At 43.2% G+C, this 21,433-nt stretch overlaps 1 protein-coding gene across 1 annotated transcript in view; it reads right to left on the bottom strand.

Moving 5' to 3' along the window:
• The window catches only part of GAA (alpha glucosidase), a 148,495-nt gene that overhangs the window by 66,345 nt on the left and 60,717 nt on the right, over positions 1–21,433 (bottom strand). Inside the window, exons 6-7 of the mRNA XM_073588085.1 lie at positions 21,210–21,329; positions 18,352–18,470 (exon numbers count right to left, since the gene is read on the bottom strand). Coding sequence (XP_073444186.1) covers positions 18,352–18,470; positions 21,210–21,329 — 239 coding nt within the window. The remainder of the gene's footprint in view (positions 1–18,351; positions 18,471–21,209; positions 21,330–21,433) is intronic.

The raw sequence follows: 21,433 nt of genomic DNA, 5'->3' as shown, positions 1-21,433 counted from the left end.
TCTAGACGTTTGCTTCCCGGGAAGCGATTCCCGGGATGTTCCCAGTGTCTCGAGGTAGTGACCTCAAACTCGTTGTGATTGGGAAAAAGCTTAGAAGGACGTTTTACCTGTTTGAATGAAATGGATTGGTCTTGAGCAGTAGCATTTTCCTCCTTTATTTCGAGTGTTGAACAATAGTCGAAATAAGGCTATCTACCATGTCCTGATTTCTAGAGGTGTGATCTGCATCAGAGTCAGATTCTGACAGAGAGGCTATGTCTGACCCGACGCCCACCTCCTAAGAGGGGGAACGGGCAGAAAGGGGCACCCGTGGTGCTGGCTGAATATGAGGAGGAGCTAGAGAGAGTCTGCTTCCTAGATCTTTCTCCTGATCTATCCATGTGGAGGTCTTGGTCAGGTGCGTGCGAATCACCGTGTGAGTTGTTCGGAGCACTGGTGGTGGCAGATAGATGCGGCATATGTTCCAGGACCTGTACCAGGGATTGTGATATTTTGGTGACGTCTGATATGGACAGACATGGCAACGGTCAGACCAGATACCAACTGGGACATGGTAACAGCCCACTCCGGAGGTGGGGAAGTGCTCTCATCCAGGGTGTTAGAGGTGTTTTGAGGGGCAGACATGGTGGAAGGACTGCAGGACGGGCAAAAAGGAGATGGCTGGCCAGAGGCCCACTTTCTCTTACAGCGGGCACAGGCATAGTGAACTACCGTAGGGATATAGCCAGAGGCCCATGCAGGGTTGGGCATAGGTAGAGCCTATGTGAAGACTGCAACAGGACGCTATGGAGGCGATACTGCTGAGGGAGCTAACAGCTGGCCAAGGGATGGAAGAGCAGAGCCTACCAGACACCCAGCGATGCAGTATCAGTAGCGCAGGTAGCTGTGTCCCCCCACCGGAACTTTTGAGTCCCCTGAGAGAGAGAAGACGCTGCAGGAGCACACGATGGAGGCTGTGCACTCTGAGCCACGAGACACGCTGAACGATGGGCAGGGTTAACAACTTAGGGACTTCCTGTAATTGGCCAGTCAGGCTGAGCGTGCCGAAAAAGAAGGGGGGTGCGCCCGGCCAAAGAAACTGAAAGCGGCGTCCCGATAGGCTGGCACGCCTGTGGAGGCGTGACCAGCCTGCTATGAGCAAAATGTAAGAGTCGGGACTATGAAAAGGAAGGGGTGCGTCCGGCGCTGTAAAGTGAAAGGCGCTGATTGGCTGATGCCGCGAGGGGGTGTGGCCTAAACGGAGAGCAGCCGGAGAAGAAGGCTGCAAAAAATGCTGAACAGCGCGCGCTATAAGAAAAAGGGCGTGGAGTTTGAAAGTGAGCCCTGAGCAGAGAGAGAAGCAGGGGCATAAGGGAGCTTTGGGGGGGGGCACACATGCTACCTGCTTTTTGGATCCGGTTCCTCTTCACGGCTGAGGATGACATCAGGAGCCCTCGGGATACAGAGGGTCCTGGGAGTAAGATCCTCCTTCAGGCACCGTCTCCTGACGGTGCAGAGGACTGTGTCACCCCTTGGAATAAGGGGGAAGGCCACCACCGGTGACCACCATCTTCCTCTCAGCCCTCTCCTAGGAGAGGGGTGAGGAGGGGATAAGGCAAGGACTGGCCACCGAGAGTCGCCCTCAAACACCCCGACGGGGGACAGGGGACAAAGTCCTGCCAGCGGGTCCGAGAGTGGGTGATGTGGGTGAGACCACACTGCTCTCGGTCGCTTAAATGTGGGAAAACAGGGTGAGAAACCTGCACCCTGTTACCCGAAGAGCTGTATCTGAAAAATAAAGCTGAAATGATTAATAAACACACACAAAACCTGTAAGGAAAAAACACTGCGGATCTGGTGTTAGATCCAGGTCCGCCTCCTTCAGACACTAAGCAAAAACTGAGGTAATTTGGGCCTGTCGGTAGGTGTATACTGCTGGGGAGGAGCTAACTTTTCTTATTTGCATAGTGTCAGCCTCCTAGCAACAGCAGCATACACCCATGGTAACCTGTGTCCCCCAATGAAGCGAGACAGAAAAGTGCAGAATGTCCAATAGTTCCACTAAAATTTAAAATTTTCACAAAAATTTTCAGGCATATCTAAAATCACTGTGGTGGGTGGGACTGGTGTACACTTGCACAAAAATGTTGTGACTTTAAAAACTCACGATCGATGTATTGGCCAGAAACATGTGAAAACACCCAAAACAAAAAAAAAGGTGAACAGACAAAACACAAAATAAAGTCACAAAGTGCACAAAATTAAAAGAAAAGTTTAGTGCATATCAAAAACAGTCTAAAACCACCAAAATTTTAAAAAAGGTAATAATGATTCGGGCTTTGGACACGTGATTAGTACATGCACTTATGCACTTAAGGGAGTGTTCTTATCTCTCTCCAGGAGCACACCACTCCACTGCCTCCTGGTTTCCTAGTCACCGGTGGAGGTTCGCTCATGAAGATTGACAGTTCGGACCAGTGGCATGGTGGTTGTGCCGCTTGTCCAAACTAGCAGTATGGGAGATCGCTCAGAAGTGATGAAATGGTAAGACAGGATGTTGAGAAGGCTGAACTTTTAAATTCCTATTTTGCATCTGTTTTCTCTCAGAAAGGAAATGTAACATCAACTGTTCTTCACTGTCCTATTAAGGGAATAGAAGAATCCAGGATATCTATAAACAGAAAGATAGTGAGGAAACACTTAGCTAACCTAAATGAATTCAAGTCTCCAGGTCCAGATGAATTACACCCCAGAGTACTGAAGGAGATAGCAGAAGAAATTTTTGAACCCCTCTCCATAATCTTTGAAAATTCTTGGAGAACAGGAGAAGTGCCAGAAGACTGGAGAAGAGCAAATGTTGTTCCTATCTTCAAAAAGGGGATGAAGGTGGACCCAGGCAACTATAGGCCGGTGAGTCTGACTTCTATACCAGGAAAGATCTTTGAACAAATTATTAAACAACATGTATGTCAATACCTGGATAAGAATGAAGTGATTAAACAGAGTCAGCCATGGGTTTGTAACTAATAAGTCATGTCAGACTAACTTAATTTCCTTCTATGACGGTATCACTGATTGGGTGGATCAAGGAAATGCTGTAGATATAGTATATCTTGACTTCAGCAAAGCATTTGACAAAGTCTCTCATACAATCCTTATTGAAAAAATGACTAAGTATGGAATGGACAAGGCAACTGTTAGGTGGATTCATAACTGGCTTAGTGATCGGACCCAAAGAGTGGTCCGTAAATGGCTGCACATCCAGTTGGAAGAATGTCTCAAGTGGGGTACCACAGGGCTCTGTCCTGGGCCCTGTATTGTTCAACATCTTTATCAACGATTTAGATGAAGGAATTGAGGGTAAACTGATTAAATTTGCTGATAACACAAAGCTAGGAGGGATAGCTAATACTAGAGAAGAGAGAGAGAGGATTCAAAAAGATTTAAATAAACTGGAGAAGTGGGCAGCAACTAACAGAATGGTTTTTAACAGGGAGAAATGCAAAGTACTACATCTGGGCAATAAAAATGAAAAAAGTATATACAGAATGGGAGGAATAGGGCTAAGTGACAGCACATGTGAAAAAGACTTGGGTACACTAATAGATCACAGACTGAATATGAGTCAACAGTGTGATGCAGCAGCAAAAAAGGCAAATGCAATTCTAGGATGTATTAACAGAAGCATACAGTCTAGATCACATGAATCATAGAATCGTAGAGTTGGAAGGGACCTCCTGGGCCATCTGGTCCAACCCCCTGCTCAAAGCAGGATTCGCTAAATCATCCCAGTCAGATGTCTGTCCAGCCTCTGTTTGAAGACTTCCATTGAAGGAGAACTCACCACTTCTCGTGGCAGCTTGTTCCACTCATTGATCACTCTGTCAAAAAGTTTTTTCTAATATCTAATCTGTGTCTCCTCCCATTCAGTTTCATCCCATTGCTTCTAGTCTTTCCTTGTGCAAATGAGAATAAAGATGATCCTTCTACAATGTGACAGCCCTTGAGATATTTGTAGACAGCTATTAAGTCTCCTCTCAGTCTTCTCTTTTGCAAACTAAACAATCCCAAATCCTGCAACCTTTCCTCATAAGACAGGGTTTGCAGACCGGTCACCATTCTGGTTGCTCTTTTCTGAACTTGCTCCAGTTTGTTGATGTCTTTTTTAAAATGTGGTGCCCAAAACTGGACACAATATTCCAGATGAGGTCTGACCAAAGAGGAGTAGAGGGAAATAATGACTTCACGTGATCTAGACTGTATGCTTCTGTTAATACATCCTAGAATTGCATTTGCTTTTTTTGCTGCTGCATCACACTGTTGACTCATTCAGTTTGTGATCTATTAGTATACCCAAGTCTTTTTCACATGTGCTGTTGCTTAGGCCTATTCCTCCCATTCTGTATATGCTTTTTTCATTTTTATTGCCCAGATGTAGTACTTTGCATTTGTCCCTGTTAAAAACCATTCTGTTAGTTGCTGCCCAGGTCTCCAGTTTATTTATATCTTTTTGAATCCTCTCTCTCTCTTCTCTAGTATTAGCTATCCCTCCTAGCTTTGTGTCATCAGCGAATTTAATCAGTTTACCCTCAATTCCTTCATCTAAATTGTTGATAAAGATGTTGAACAATACAGGGCCCAGGACAGAGCCCTGTGGTACCCCACTTGAGACATTCTTCCAACTGGATGTGCAGCCATTTACGACCACTCTTTGGGTCCGATCACTAAGCCAGTTATGAATCCAACTAACAGTTGCCTTGTCCATTCCATACTTAGTCATTTTTTCAATAAGGATTGTATGAGATACTTTGTCAAATGCTTTGCTGAGGTCAAGATATACTATATCTACAGCATTTCCTTGATCCACCCAATCAGTGATTCCGTCATAGAAGGAAATTAAGTTAGTCTGACATGACTTATTAGTTACAAACCCATGCTGACTCTGTTTAATCACTTCATTCTTATCCAGGTACTGACATACATGTTGTTTAATAATTTGTTCCAAGATCTTTCCTGGTATAGAAGTCAGACTCACCGGCCTATAGTTGCCTGGGTCCACCTTCTTCCCCTTTTTGAAGATAGGAACAACATTTGCTCTTCTCCAGTCTTCTGGGACTTCTCCTGTTCTCCAAGAATTTTCAAATATTATGGAGAGGGGTTCAAAAATTTCTTCTGCTATCTCCTTCAGTACTCTGGGGTGTAATTCATCTGGACCTGGAGACTTGAATTCATTTAGGTTAGCTAAGTGTTTCCTCACTATCTTTCTGTTTATAGATATCCTGGATTCTTCTATACCCTTAATAGGACAGTGAAGAACAGTTGATGTCACATTTCCTTTCTGAGAGAAAACAGATGCAAAATAGGAATTTAAAAGTTCGGCCTTCTCAACATCCTGTCTTACCATTTCATCATTTTCATCCTGTAAAAATCCTATAGCATCTTTGACTTTTCTTTTACTTTTGACATATCCCCAAAATCCTTTATTATTGCTTTTGACATCTCTTGCAAGCCTCAATTCATTGTCAGCTTTAGATAATCTGATTTGTGCCCTGCAGGTTCTACAGACAGCATTATATTCTTCTTTAGATATGCCTCCCTCTTTCCATTTTATAAACATTTTTTTCTTCCTTTTTAGCATGTGCTTAAGTTCTGTGTTCATCCATCCTGGCTTCCTTAAATGCTTCCTATTCTTCCCTCTTTTCGGAATTGTTAACAATTGTGCTTTGAGAATTTCATTTTTCAAGATTTCCCATCCTTCCTGGACATTTTTGTCTTTAAGGATATCCAGCCATTGGATCCCTCCAATTCTCTTTCTGAATCCCTTAAAATCTGCCTTTCTGAAATCTAACCTTGACGTCTAAGTCTTCACAGGTCTTCCTCCTCTAGTTATCCAAAATTCTAAAATAGCATGGTCGCTACCTCCTAGGGTCCCAGCCACTTTTACCTCCTCAACCATTTCCTCCCTGTTTATAAGGATTAGATCCAAGGTAGCAGTTCCCCTTGTTTTCTCCCGTACCTTTTGGAAGATAAAGTTGTCAGAAAGAGAGGATAAGAATTTCCTTGACCTGTTAGTTTTGCCTGAGAGAGATTCCCAACAAATGTCTGGATAGTTGAAATCTCCCATGACAACTATGTCATATTTTTGGGAGAACTTGGCCATTTGATGCATAAAGAGTTCATCCATATCTTCAGCTTGCACAGGTGGCCTGTAGTAAATGCCTACAATGGTGTCCTTTCCATTGTTCTGTCCTTGTATTCTTACCCAAACAGTTTCCACAGAACTCCCAGTCTCTGAAGCTTCAATCTCTGTGCAGATATACGCGTTTCTAACATACAATGCGACACCCCCTCCTCGTTTATCAAGTCTGTTTCTTGCAAATAAGTTGTATCCTTCTAGTCTTGTATTCCAATCATGTGTATTGTCCCACCAAGTTTCAGTGATTCCAATGACATATTTCTTTTCCTGCGTTAGTAGTTCCAATTCTCCTTGTTTGTTGCCCATGCTTTGTGCATTAGTATAGAAACATTTTAGTTTGTGATTGGTTTCTCTTTCTCCAATATTTTTATTAATTAGATTCTTTTGTCTTTGTTCTTCCTGTTCTTCCTTTCCACTTCTAATAGCAGAGTTCTCAATAGCATTTGTCAGGTGTATGGCTTTTTCTAGTCTTTTGCTTCCCTTCCCATGTTGTTCTAGTTTAAAGCTCTCCTTACAAGTGTAGCAAGACGACTTCCAAATACATGTTTTCCAATCTTCGTAAGGTGCACCCCATCTCTAGCAAGTAGTCCATCGTAAAGGTACCACACTCCGTGATCCAGAAATCCAAATAGTTGCTGACGGCACCATCGACGTAGCCAGTTGTTCACCTGCAGAATCTTATTCCACCTCCTTGTTCCATGGCCATCCACTGGGAGGATGGAAGAGAAGACCACCTGCGCTCCCAGTTCTTTCACTTTCTTGCCTAAGTCTTCAAAGTCTCTGCAGATGGTTTCCAGGTCGTTTCTTACGGTGTCATTTGTCCCCACATGTAGTAGCAGGAATGGGTAGTCATCTGTAGATCTGAAGAGTCCTGATATCCTGTCAGACACATCTTTAATTTTTGCACCTGGAAGACAGCACATTTCTCTTGAAGTTATATCCGGTCTGCAGATAGTGGCCTCTGTTCCTCTCAACAGGGAATCCTCCATGACCACCACTCTCCGTTTCTTCTTCACAACATTTTTCTTTCTCCATCCAGGAGGACTCTGAAGGTGTACAAGGTTGCTGTTTGTGGGCAAAGTCTTATCCTGATGTATTTCTTCATTGGTTTCCTGTGTGAGAGCCTGGTACTGGTTCCTGAGGAGTATGGGTGCCGACTGCCTCCTGATCCTCCTGCTTCTCTGGGTCACATGTCTCCATTCCTCTGTTTCTTCAGGTGCACTTCGAATTTCTTCTCTTTCTGTAACATGAAGAGATAATTCTGCTCTGTCCAAGAACTCTTCGCCTTCCTTAATGATCTTCAACGTAGCTAACCTCTCTTCGAGACTTTGCAACTTTTCCTCCAACAGGGACACAAGCTTGCATTTGTGGCATGTGAAGTTTGGCTTTTCCACTGGTAAGTCTGTGAACATGTAGCAAGAAATGCAGCTCACCAAATGGCTCCTGGCCTCTTCCATATTGAGATTTCTTAAAAACGATGAAAGATGAGCCAAAATTCGGCGCGCGGCTTTCCGATTTCCTCTTTTCAGCTGCAACAGCCAAAACCCAGTGATCGTTGAGCTCGCGGAGACTCTTCACTTATCCCAGAAGGCACTGGGAATATGCAGATGATCTCCTCAAGACTCTTCCCCTGGTTTTGACATGAAGTCATTATTTCCCTCTACTCCTCTTTGGTCAGACCTCATCTGGAATATTGTGTCCAGTTTTGGGCACCACATTTTAAAAAAGACATCAACAAACTGGAGCAAGTTCAGAAAAGAGCGACCAGAATGGTGACCGGTCTGCAAACTCTGTCTTATGAGGAAAGGTTGCAGGATTTGGGAATGTTTAGTTTGCAAAAGAGAAGACAGAGGAGACTTAATAGCTGTCTACAAATATCTAAAGGGCTGTCACATTGTAAAGGATCAACTTTATTCTCATTTGCACAAGGAAAGACTAGAAGCAATGGAATGAAACTGAATGGGAGGGGAGACAGATTAGATATTAGAAAAAACTTTTTTACAGTTAGAGTGATCAATGAGTGGAACAGGCTGCCACGAGAAGTGGTGAGTTCTCCTTCAATGGAAGTTTTCAAACAGAGGCTGGACAGACATCTGACTGGGATGATTTAGCGAATCCTGCTTTGAGCAGGGGGTTGGACCAGATGGCCCAGGAGGTCCCTTCCAACTCTACGATTCTATGATTCTATGCCAGCTCTACCCTGGTAGCATGGGAGAAGCGTAGGCGGATTGAAACATGCCAGATGCAGGAATCCGACAAACTTCAGAGCGGCACTTGCAGGCTATAAAGCATTAAGCTTGCAAGCTGCGCACACTCCTTACCCAGGTAACAGACCACTCTGAAGACAGCAGAGTTGCCGGTAACCTAGGAAACAATCATTACACAACAGAATTTTAAAAAAAAATTTCCATTTTTGAGAACGGAAAAGATTTAAGACAACCCCTTTAAACAGTCCATGGTTCCACACATGACAATGATCATTTCAATAGAATTACAGGGGTCATTGTAAATGGCGTCCACACCAAAATGCAAAAAAAAAAAAAACAGTGCAAGAAAATCAGTGATTGTCTTGATTACAGGTAGATCAGGTATTTATAAACGGTACATATATAGCATATATATTGTAACCAACTCTTTCATATCCTTCATGGGAAACTTTCCACTCATCTCCAGCTATCATACATAATCAAATGAATTGTAACCATGCCAATAAATCTAAGGCTGAGGAACACATTTGTTAGCCAATGCATCAATATAATGTGTTTATAATGATGGAGCACGTTCTGAACCTGCCAGACGGACAGCTGAAACACAAATCAGATTAAGGGAATCTGGCCTCAGCAAGTCCCTGTAGACTGACCTTCTACGCCCCCAAATAACTGTTCCCTTCTAGGGCTATTGGGAATTATAGTGATGAAATTTAAAGATGCTTAAAGAAGCGTATAATGCAAAGCTAACTGGATTCTTAATTCTGCACCACTATCACTCATGGAGTATTAGATTAGGTTTCCAAGCTGCACAATATGTATTGGCATCACTGTCTTGCCAGAAGATAGTAACTTACTGAAGTATTTGGAAACCAGAAATACAGAACCCAGGAAACTGTCTGTCTAAAGATGGTACACCATGCCATGTCATTTATTAAACCACTAGCTGAAGAGCCCGGCGCTGCCCGGGCATAGTAACTAACTGTGGTTAGTTATAGCAAATTATAATTATCCTCCATCCCATAGGCCCGTGCCCATATACCCATCATACATATCCACGATCCCATAGGCCCGTGCCCATATACCCATCATACATATCCTCCATCCCATAGTCGAGTGCCCATATACCCATCACACATCCTCCATCCCATAGTCCAGTGCCCATATACCCATCACATATCCTCCATCCCATAGTCCCATGCCCATATACCCATCATACATACCCTCCATCCCATAGTCGAGTGCCCATATACCCATCACACATCCTTCATCTCATAGTCCCATGCCCATATACCCGTCACACATCCTCCATCCCATAGTCCAGTGCCCATATACCCATCACACATCCTCCATCCCATAGTCCCATGCCCATATACCCATCATACATATCCTCCATCCCATAGTCCAGTGCCCATATGCCCATCACACATCCTCCATCCCATAGTCAACCATTATGACATCATAATGAGCGGCGGGGCTTGCAACCTATGACGACATCAGTGTCGCCATGGCAACCATTATGACATCATAATGAGGGGCGGGGCTTGATACACACACACTTTTTCCCCATTATGTAGATGGGGCAAAATTGTTTGGTGAATTGGATCGTGCGGGGTTAAAATTTCGCCTCACAACATAGCCTAGGACACTCTTGGGGTCCAGACGTGTGACTGTGCCAAATTTTGTGGCTGTAGCTGCGACGGTGCGGATGCCAATCCCGGACATACACACATACATACATACATACATACATACATACATACATACATACACACTTGAGCTTTATATATTAGATATTCGCGCAAATCAATTGTCAAATTGAAAGCTCATATAGTCTTTATCCAACAGCCCCAAACTATTCAACACTTTATTCCTTCCTTCATCCCTCATTTCAGCAGAATGTTCCAAACTTTTTAATAACCACATCAGAAATCACTAAATGCAAACCTCCACATAACAGACCAATGCTCTTCGCCAATAACCTACTGTACTTTCCTACCAAAGAAAAACTTGTTAATTTACTCTCCAAGTCACATCTCACCAGGCATGTGCTTAAACCTATACCATACTATTTCCTTCCTAACCTAAAGACAGGAAGAAGAAACCGATCATATAGTCCAAAGATAAATAGTTTATTAATTGAATACAGGTAAAAAATTACTGGACAATAAACAATGAATGATTAAAATTAGACAAATGCTAAAAAGGATGCACAACACAGGGATGTACAAAAAGGACTGCTAAGATGTCAGAATTATAAAAAAAATACTAAAGACAATATATGAACAAATACACAAAAATAGATATAGATGAACCAGTATAACTCTGACATCTTAGCGGTCCTTTCTGTACATCCCTGTACATTTACTTTTGGTCCCTTGAAGAAAAAAAAAAAAAAAAGGGAGCTACATATTACAGAGCTGTAATTCTCAAAACTTTAACTCCAATTAGGATGTAACTATCCTCAAATTAAATCTGAGATTCTGCAATTTAAGCGTATCTTGATTACCAAAACATATTCAAGATCGTTATATAAACTTCTAAAATGCCCCAAAACTTGTGTCACTGTCAAAATGTTTCTGGACCTAACTCTACATACCCCCCCCCCCCCATTGGGCTGGCATGACAGCTTTTTTTTTCCCGTAGTGAGCCAGTACATGCAATGTTTTTTTTTTTTCTGGGCAAAGGCGGAGGGGTGAAGTTGACATAGCTAACTGAAAAATGGAAATTCTGTCATTCTCTTTTCTTTATAGGGTTTACCATACAAGTTAAATGAAGTTTTTTGGTACAAACTTTAAAATCTTTTTCTCAGTCGTCATTGGGGGACACAGGAACCATAGGTTACTCTGCTGCATCTTACTAAAAGAAAGTTGGCTCCTCCCCAGCAGACTATACCTCGCATGCTAGCATCAGACTTCCTCAGCTTGTGAGAAAGTAGTAGGGGAAGCAAAAATGAACTAGAGCATAACCAACTTCAGAAGAAAAAACCACTTCAATGCATGCCTGACCAGGTAACCAAGGGTGGGTTTGGTGTCCCCAGTGAAGACCACAAAAAGAGGTTTTACAGTGAGTACTGAAACTCTTACATTTCTAGGTCACTTCATTGGGTGACAAAGGAAAAAAGGGACATCCTAAATCTGTCCCTAGGGCAGAATTTAAAAAAAAAAAAAAATAAAAAAATAAAAAAAAAAAAAAAAGAGAGAGGTTAGCACCTAACCTAACTGGTAGCATACTAAGCCATGGTTCTGGTGTCCTCCAATGAATAAGCCGAAAAATAATTTAACATTTTGTTAGATTGAGCTTTTACTGATGAGGCAATACCACCACTTTAGGTTATGTTTTAAAAAAAAATTAATATCTTTAATCTCAGGAAAATTAGGTTAATTTTTTTTCTTGTTTTGAAAAAAAGTTTTTTAAGTCTATCAAACAGACTTGAACATGCCAACATCCGATTGCTTGTTCTTGTTTTACATACTGCAATACTTTAATCTGTGGCTGGGCTTCACTAGACTGCCAAGATGGCAGCGATATTGGCCTTCAGCCTCCTCACAACTGCATCACAGGGGAGGAAGGTAATGGTCACCAGAACAGATCCTTTCACCGGATATAACCATTTAAATGCTGCAGTTAGAGATTGACAGCTACATCTAAGCTGTTCAACAGCAGCAATCACTCCCCAGCGGTGGAACTACCAGTTTTCACACAGTTGTTACTTTTCCTGTAGATATTTTCTCTTAAGTCAACCCCTATCCATCATAATAGGTAACCGTAATACTTAATTTGCCAATTTTCTTAGTTCAGCTACTTAAAAGGGGATCTGCCACGTTTTTTTCCACCTAATCTTAGAGCAGAATAATATAGAGAAAGAGAAACCGATTCCAGCGATGTATCACTTATGGGGCTGCTTAATGCAGTTTTGATAAAATGAGAATTTTATCAGCAGGAGATCATTAGAGTTCTAGTAAACCTGCTGCCAGGTAGTCAAGCATAATCATGATTTCTGCATAGCCCTCCCCCACCACTGATTGGTAGCTTTCTCTGTACACTGTGAAATCTGACAATCAGTGATTTGGGTGGGGTTATACAAAGCTCAACATTCAGAGAACTGCTAGATCTGCAGCATATAAAGCAGTGATTTATCAAAATGAGAGCAGGCAGTAAGTGACATAAGTTGGAATTGGAATCTCTGTTCTTACATTATACTGATCTTAAGATGGGGGTAGCGGGGAGCGTGGCCTAGCACCTGATGTGAGCGGTCGGCTTCTGGAGCTCCTCCGCTGTGACCCGGCATTTATCCTGACGATAGGACCCCTCTGGAGGCTGGTGATTTTCTGGGCGACTGAGGGAAGACTTGGGAGGTCGGCCCCAACGGGTGAGGCGGTGCGGAGCTGCAGAGATGGGCCGGAGAAGGCAGCAGAACGCCAAGACAGGAGCGGGGATCCGGACCCAAGATGGCGCCGACAGCGTGGAGGCGGCGGAGAGAGCGGACGCGGCAAACGCCTCATATGCAAAGAGGCTAGAAGTGGCGGCCAAGCTGGAAAAGTATACCTGGGTGGAGGGAGCACGGCAGGAGATCGCTGAAGAGAAGGAGGAACAGGCTGGAGAGCAGAGGAATGAGCAAGGAGAAGGCTCTGAGGCTGATACGGTACAGGGGGGGCCAGAGGGGGAAGAAGATGGAGGGGGAAAGGATGGTGTGGAGCAAGAGAATGTGGAGGAGCTTATTACAGGGGAACCCACTTTACGGGACATTTATAAGTTGATCAGGTCATGCAAGATTGCAATAACAACGCTAACTCACAGAGTGGATGGGACTATTACAGAAGTTAATACAATAAAGGCAGACATGGGCAAAATGGATAAGAGAGTGGGAGAGGTGGAGGAGAGAGTGAGTGTGCTGGAAGACCATATCTCTAAAATACAAAAGTCCCACACTCAGTGTCTGCAAAAATGTGCTGCTCTGATTAATAAGACTGATGATCTGGAGAATCGTTCACCGAGGAATAATGTAAGATTAGTGGGTATCCCTGAGAAGACTGAAGGAAATGACCCTACAAAATTTATTGAAAACTGGCTCCAGGACAAGATAGGCGTTGATAACCTGTCTAAGATGTTTGTGGTGGAAAGGGCTCACCGAGTTCCTATGAAACCCCTTCCGATGGGATCCCCCCCTCGTACGGTCCTTGCTAGGATCCTGAACTTTAGAGATAGAGATGCCATATTGAGGTGTGCTCGTACGGCTGAAAACATGTGTATTAATGGCCAGAAGATCTCTATTTACCCAGACTACTCGGCTGAGGTACAAAAACAGAGGATGAGCTATGGAGGGGTTAAAAGGAGATTGAGAGATTTGAAGTTGATGTATTCTACTCTCTACCCAGCGAAATTAAGAGTTGTAGCTCTAGGAACGGTTCACTTTTTTCCCAACACCAGAAGAAGCCAATAAGTGGCTGGACTTAAATCAGCAGAAGCTCTCGGCTAATAAAGAAAGAGGGAAGTGAAGGGACGAGGCTGGAAATGAAGAAGATGCTGCCGTGTTGCTGCCTTTGGACTCTGGTTTAATAGTTTATTGTGGTTTCCGGAGGACTTATTGTCATAATGTTGTTTTATATGCGGAGGGGTGGGGGAGATGTTTTAGTAACAGCGGATCGCAGGTACTGTGGAAGGGGTAGCTAGACGCTGGACTACCTACTCTCTGGTAAGAGAGGTGAACTACAACAGCGGATTAGTTATGGGTTACTGTGTTAAGAAATATTGGGGGGGGAGGAGGGAGGGGAGGGTTGGGGGCTGTTACGGGGAAGTGAGACTTACAGTTTGCTGGGAACAGTGTCCTATTTTAAGGGGTCAGGAATTGGTACTTGTGAGGTTTCATGGGGGGAGACACAATTAAAGTTGTTAGCTGGAATATAAGAGGACTGTCGGAGGGGAATCGGAGAACGGCAATAATGGAGTATGTGAGAAGACGGGGCCCGGAGGTCATTTGTCTCCAAGAGACACATTTACTTGCAGAAAAAGTAGATGTGTTAAAAAGAAGGTGGATAGGGAGGTCTTATCATTCTACGTATTCCTCGTATGCTAGGGGGGTATCGGTGTTGATTGGGGCGTCTACGCCCTTTGAAGAAATTGAGAGCCATATAGATAGAGATGGGCAATATGTTCTGTTATTCTGCAAACTTTATGGGCAGCCACTATGTCTTGCGGCTGTCTAATTCCCGCCCCCATATTCGGGGAAAAAGGTACAAGAAATATTTGAATTATATAAACGGGGTATGGGGCTACCCATGTTAATCATTGGGGATGTCAATAATGTGATGGACGAAGGGTGGGATAGACATAAGAAAGATTCAAGCAAAGGTATTAAAAAACTGTCGAAGTTTGGAAATTATATGACGGAGATGGGGATGGTAGACCTTTGGAGGGTGAGGAATGAGAGCGTAGTTTGTTACTCCTTTTATTCGGCAACTTATGGCTCCCTCTCCAGGATTGACCTGGCACTGGGAAATGTATTAATGACGCGCTTGATCTGTGGAATAGAATATCTGCCGAGGGTGATTTCCGACCATAGGCCTATAGAGCTCTTGATTAGACAAACAGGTGGGAGGCAGGGGCGGGGGGTGGGATGGAAATTTCATCCCTTGTGGCTTGAACATATTGATATGGATATCATTAAGAAGGAAATCACAGAGTACTGGCAGTTTAATGAGGAAAGTGCGGAAAGGCGGGTGGTTTGGGACGCAATGAAAGCTTTTCTGAGGGGTCTTCTTTTTAGGGAGATTTCTAGATGTCAATCCAGGACTAGGTTGGAAGATAAGGAGATCATAGAGGATTTGGAAAAAGCAGAAAGGGATACGGTGTTGGACCCATCAGAAACAACTAAGTGTAGTCTAAAAGAAGCTCAGGAAGCGGTTAATAAGCTATATATGAAAAAGGCGGAGAGAAGAAGGGCTTTTCAGAAATTACAGTTTTTTTGAGGATGGGGAAAGAGTGGGGCACTTACTTTCGGTGGTAGCTGCTGCACAGAGAGAATCAGGATATGTGTACAAATTAAGAACGGGGGAAGGGACTGTATTGACGGAAGTAGAGGATATTTTGGGGGAGTTTAAAAGTTTTTATGAGCAGCTGTATTCATCTGGGTTGGGAGATATAGTGGGGAATATTGAAAGTTTCCTGGGTGAGGCGAATCTGCCTAGGATTGGGGACGACGATAGGGGGAGGTTGGATGAACCTATAACGGAGGAGGAGATTAGATCTGCTATTATGTCAATGACTAACAACAAGGCTCCTGGGGCTGATGGACTCCCGGTTGAGATATATAAGAATTTAATGGACATTTCAGTGGCCAAATTAAAAAAAGTTTTTGAGGAGGCGTTAAGGGTGGGAGAGCTGCCGGCGTCCATGAGAGGCGCGATAATAGTAGTGATTTTAAAGGAAGGAAAGGAACCGGAATTGGCGGAGTCGTATAGGCCAGTTTCGTTATTGTCGGCGGACGTTAAGATTTTAGCTAAAGTATTGGCCGGCCGGCTGGCAAGTGTGGTCCAGGGTCTGGTCCATCCTGATCAGTCTGGCTTTATGCCAAATAAGTCTACAGTGATGAATCTACGTAGATTATTCTTGAACTTGCAGCTGCCGTCGGATAATGAAGGGAGTAGAATTGTAGTCTCATTGGATGCGCGTAAAGCGTTTGATAGTGTTGAATGGTGCTATCTTTGGGAGGTGTTGAGATCTTTTGGTTTCGGACCAACTTTTCTCTCGTGGGTGAGGCTACTGTATTCTTCTCCAACTGCTAGGGTGAGAGTTAATGGGGGGGTCTCTGGGAGTTTTGGTTTATATAGGGGGACTAGGCAGGGGTGTCCGCTGTCGCCGCTGCTTTTCGCGTTGGCTGTGGAGCCCCTGGCACAGACAATCAGGAATTCGACTTTGGTTAGGGGGTTCCGATATGGCATGATAGAGGAGAAAATAACCCTACACGCAGATGACATGCTATTATTCTTAGAAAATTCTGGAGAGACATTGGAGGGGGTGATGAACATTCTTAGGGCATTTGGGGATGTATCGGGTCTGGAGATTAATTGGGCAAAGTCAAATATCTTGCTGGTAGATGAGGGGGGCGGGGATATTCCGATGGCACTGGAGGGTAGCAGGTTGCTGGTGGTTCAGCGGTTCAAATATCTGGGAGTTCAGGTGTCTCTTCCTCTTTCGAGTTATGTCGATTTAAATCTGTCCCCATTGTTGGACAAATTTAGGAAGAAAGTAGGGGTGTGGTGCAGGCTGTGCCTCTCTGTGGTGGGTAGGATAAACTTAACTAAAATGATTCTTATGCCCCAATTGTTATATATATTGCATAACTCCCCCGTTTGGTTGTCCCGAAAGTGGTTTCATACCATCAATTCTATATTTCGTGACCTTGTTTGGGGGAAAAAACAGCCAAGAATTAGGCTGGAACTCCTGCAGAGGCCTAAAGATGGGGGGGGACTGGCTCTTCCGAATCCTTGGATTTATTTTTTGGCAGCACAGGGTCAACAGTTGAGAGGATGGAGAGAGGAGAATGGATTGGGTTCGGTCCAAAGGATTATGGGTTGGTTGGTGGGAAGGGACCCATTGGTTCAAGGTCTGGAGGCAGGGAGTTTTGTGAAGTCTGGTGCGACCTATCCTACTTTGATGCTAGTCCACAGAGTTTGGGAGGCAATTAAAAGGACAAGAGAAGTGGGAGCATTAACAAATCTCTCCCCAATTTGGAATAATGAAGTACTACCTGAATTTATTAAAATGGGGGAATTCAAAAATTGGATATCACTAGGTATACTATATGTAGATCAGATTCAGGATGCACGGGGGCTGTTGTCCTTTGAGACTCTGCAGGGGAGGTATGGGTTGCGGGAGACCAGTAGGTTTCAATATGGACAGGTGAGACATGCCTATCTGGCGCAGAGTAAAATGATGGATATGAAAATTAGTAGGGATATTCTAGTGGACTATGTCTGTGCGGCGGGAGGAACGAAAGGGGTAGTTTCAGATATTTACAGGGATTTATTACATACCTTTCTTAATAGATTTCCCATTAAAGCAAAAGAGAAATGGGAGGAGGCGTTGGGAAGGATAGAGGAGGATATATGGGAAGATGTGATGGCGTATATTCCTCAGTTGTCACTAAGCGAGCCGGGTAGACTTTCACAATATTATGTACTTCACAGAGTATATAGAACTCCAGATAGGCTTTATAAGGCAGGGTTGAGACAGACTTCTGAATGTCCTAGGTGCCGGTCTGAGGGAGCGGGGATTCTGCACATGCTATGGCAGTGTACGAGACTGAATACATACTGGTCGGAGGTGGGAGAAGCAATTGGGAAATCGTATAGATGTACAATCACATGGGATCCTGTGGTATGCATTTTGGGGTATGTAGAGGAGATCAGAGTGAAAAATCATCATAAACTGGCCATAGCTAGATTATTGTATGTTGCACGTAAATTGATTGCCAGACATTGGTTGAGTGGGGAGCCGCCGACTCTGCGGGAATTTTATAGACAGTCTGATGTAGTGATTAAAATGGAAAAGGATATTTATAAGAAAAGGAAAAGTGTGAAATCTTTTGAATCACTTTGGAAACCATGGGTGGAGAGAAAATGATTCCGGAGGGATGCTGTTTTAACGTGTAAGCAATGGGTGTTAATGTCTCATTATCGTTTATAGAGGATTTAAGGGAGGGAGGGAGGAGGGAGGGAACTGGAGGATTGGTTTTAAAATGTTTGTAAACAGGTCTATGCGCCTTTTTGTTCCTTTTTTTTTTTGGACACAATTGTGTGCAATGTCAATTTGAATCCTGTTAATAAAAATTATCTGATTTAAAAAAAAAAGATGGGAGTAGCAAAAATCTGGTGACGGATTTGCTTTAAAACACTCACATATTATAGAACAGGGTCTAGTATTCAGATGTGAAATAAAGTGGTGGTGGAGAATTGTATTCCCGCTTACCAAAGGCATTTCAGCTTTGCTCATATTTCTTACAACCTCTCGAGTCATATTTGAAGTCGAGTATCCCCATCGGCATATGTGAAATCCCAGACCCCAAAGTGGAGGCATGAAGGGAAGTCCTGAAAAGACAAAGTCATAGTTAGTATCCATTAGCCAATTATTAAAATAACCCCTAGCTAAATATTAACAAGTCAAGGGACTCAAAAAACTAAAGTACAACTCTTGTACCCAAACTATTGGTTCTGAGAAATGGAAATGTATTCCATAAATCTGAAAAATTATCAGCCTTTTTTTTTTTCTTATTAAAATAATTAATTGGGAAACAGTATGGTCTCGATTCATCAAAGCAATTTTGTGGCTGCACAGACATTTTGTGATTTGTGGCATTTTTACATCAATTTCTCCCAGCTTTGTCAGAATGGAAGAAGTTGGGACGTGGCACTACAGCGAGTCTAATTCATGAGAAGCCGTGGCATCCCTTACGCTAGAATACTTACTCCAGTGAAGAACTAGAGTAAGATTTATGGCAAGGTGCATGGAGTCGCACGAGACTCGTCAGACACTCTTGAGCGCCTCTTAATGAACTGTAATTGTGGCATTGTCAGTTCCTCCCCAGCGATCACACCATTCAAATTGGACACTGAAATTGATCAAGAAGAAAAGCCATACAGTTCTGGAAATTTTTCAAGACATCTTGATTAAATTATCGCGCATGGAATGCAACATGCAGAAATCCCCACTCTTCCACACTTTGGCTGCTATCAATGAGGTTATTAATGGTTGCCTGAGGAATGGTCTTCCAAGCTGAATGCACTTGGCCAGACAAACCACCAAGATCCATTGCTGGCAAGCCTATCTGTAATTGCTGACGAATGAAGTCAGAGATGTGCTAGATGAGAGACAACTGCTGAGACACTGCAGGCTAGGGTAGCATTTTTAGGTAGCATGGCATAGTTTTGAAAAACAGCTACAGGTACACTTTGTAGAAATGGTTGTACTTCTGGTTTCATGAGCAAATCAATGCAACACCGAGTCATTCGTGTACCTGGAATGAAGACTAGAGCTGTCAAGTTAGCATACATTATGCTTCTTCCCCTCCAACATGACCCTGGGAGCAGGACCAATGTGATGCTCCCTCGTGAAGTGTTCTTCATAGAATTGCCCACATGGTCTCCAGACCAATCTCCAGCTATCATTACATCCAAGACAAAAGTGGAACTGCTGAAATGGTTAGAACTCCATTGAAGCATTCATTGCCATGCCATTGATCTGCATCATGATAGTCTTTGAAAGCAGCAGTTTGAGGTCAAAGGAGTACCAGTAGCTGGATGGCTGTCTTATAGCCCAATGTCATTCAAACATCTTCTGATTCTTTATACAGACACTGCTTGACACAATAGGCTTGGTGTGTAGTGATGGGCGAGTAGCATTGTTGCTCGGATCTCCACGAGCATTCTCGGGTGTCCCCCGAGTATTTTGGCGTGCTCTGAGATTTAGTTTTCGGCGTCTCAGCTGCATGATTTGCGACTTGTAGACAGGCTGAATACATGTGAGAGTTCCCTAAGAAACAGGCATTCCTCACATGTATTCAGGCTGTCTAGCAGTCACAAATCATGCAGCTAAGACGGCAAAAACTAAATATCCGAGCACGCCAAAATACTCGGAGGACACCCGAGCAACGAGTATACTCGCTCATCACTATCTGTGTGTGATGTCTAGTTTCTAATCAGTACAGACTATGTTACTACGCACCATTCTTTTCATCTGATGATCCATATGTGCAGAGGTTAGCATCGGTGCACTTTTTGCCATCATTTCTGTTCATCATTCATTCTCCCCATCAGTGGGACACACAATGATGAACAGTTCTTTGTCTACGCTCAACATCTTCTGAGGTCTCTCAGTTCAAAGATCCCACCCATCTCAATTTGGGATAAGTGTCAATAATTGACACATCAATGAACAGGAGGGATTTCACAATCATACCAAAACACTTGACCTAATTTGGAGATTTCATTTAGCTACAAAAACAATTTGCTTTCAGTCCATAGTTTATGCCCCAGATTGAAACTAGGTACTCAAAGATTTGATCTTTGACAGATCTTCACGACACCTTCTATCTCCTCGATTTGCATAATCGTACAGCTTGTCCTTCTTGGTGTTGCTGCTTCAATGTTGAAGAGTAAAAATCTGCTCAGCTCCTGCTGCTATATAATATTATGCTGGCAGACTTGACTGAATGAGCATTGTGAAAAGTTCCTTTAAACAACAATTGAAGCAATATATTGCCAATTTTTAAAATAAGTCATGAAATTACAAGTTATATCAGGACAGCTGGTCTTCTCACTAATTCCTAAGTCAATTGTTGCATGGAAAGCCTCATCTGCACAGCGCCCATGGAGGTGAGGCGTTGGATCTGACAGTTGTCTACAGTGTCCCCCAGCACCAATTTTAACACTTTAGGTTTTAGTGCTGGCAGACACATAAAAATAAAAAAAAATAAAGTAATCTTAAGACATTTTAAAAGATGGGGAGAAACCACTGGTGATTGGCCTTGGACTAGCCAAGAGAGAGACATAGTCCCATAAACAACATGTGGGAGGAGCAGCATTAATCAAATGGGAAGTTCCCTCTAAAAAGAATGCTAATTCTTTTTAACAATAAGAAAGTATTTAATTACATTTCGTCAGGAGATGTACCTTTTTATGGACAAGATCTACATGTCCACTTGGTGGACAAGTCATATTTTATTAAAAAAATTACTATGTTCACAGCTTAATAAAGTTTTCCAGTTAGCTGGAAATAAATCCATTCCACGACAAACTGATTCAGATTTTCTTGTACGCTCGCATTCTTACCAATCACTTCATGATACTGGCGGATCACTGACTTGGGCTCTGGACCCAAAAACATATAAAAGTCCAAGATGCCTCCTATCGTTCTCCAGGTAAGGGCTGGGGCTGGCTGAAGAAGAACATCTAGATAGAAACAGAAATATTAAATACTACTAATGTTAGGCAACTGCTTTACTTTTTGCCCCTTCCTACGAGTACGGGGCAGAGATCAGATCGCCACTTTTTGC

The sequence above is a fragment of the Dendrobates tinctorius genome, unplaced genomic scaffold (assembly GCF_039654945.1).
Source record: "Dendrobates tinctorius isolate UK_male_01 unplaced genomic scaffold, ASM3965494v1 ptg000103l, whole genome shotgun sequence".
Lineage (NCBI taxonomy): Eukaryota > Metazoa > Chordata > Amphibia > Anura > Dendrobatidae > Dendrobates > Dendrobates tinctorius.
Note: the sequence above shows the minus strand (reverse complement) of the source record. Positions and strands in the feature narration are given on the sequence as shown.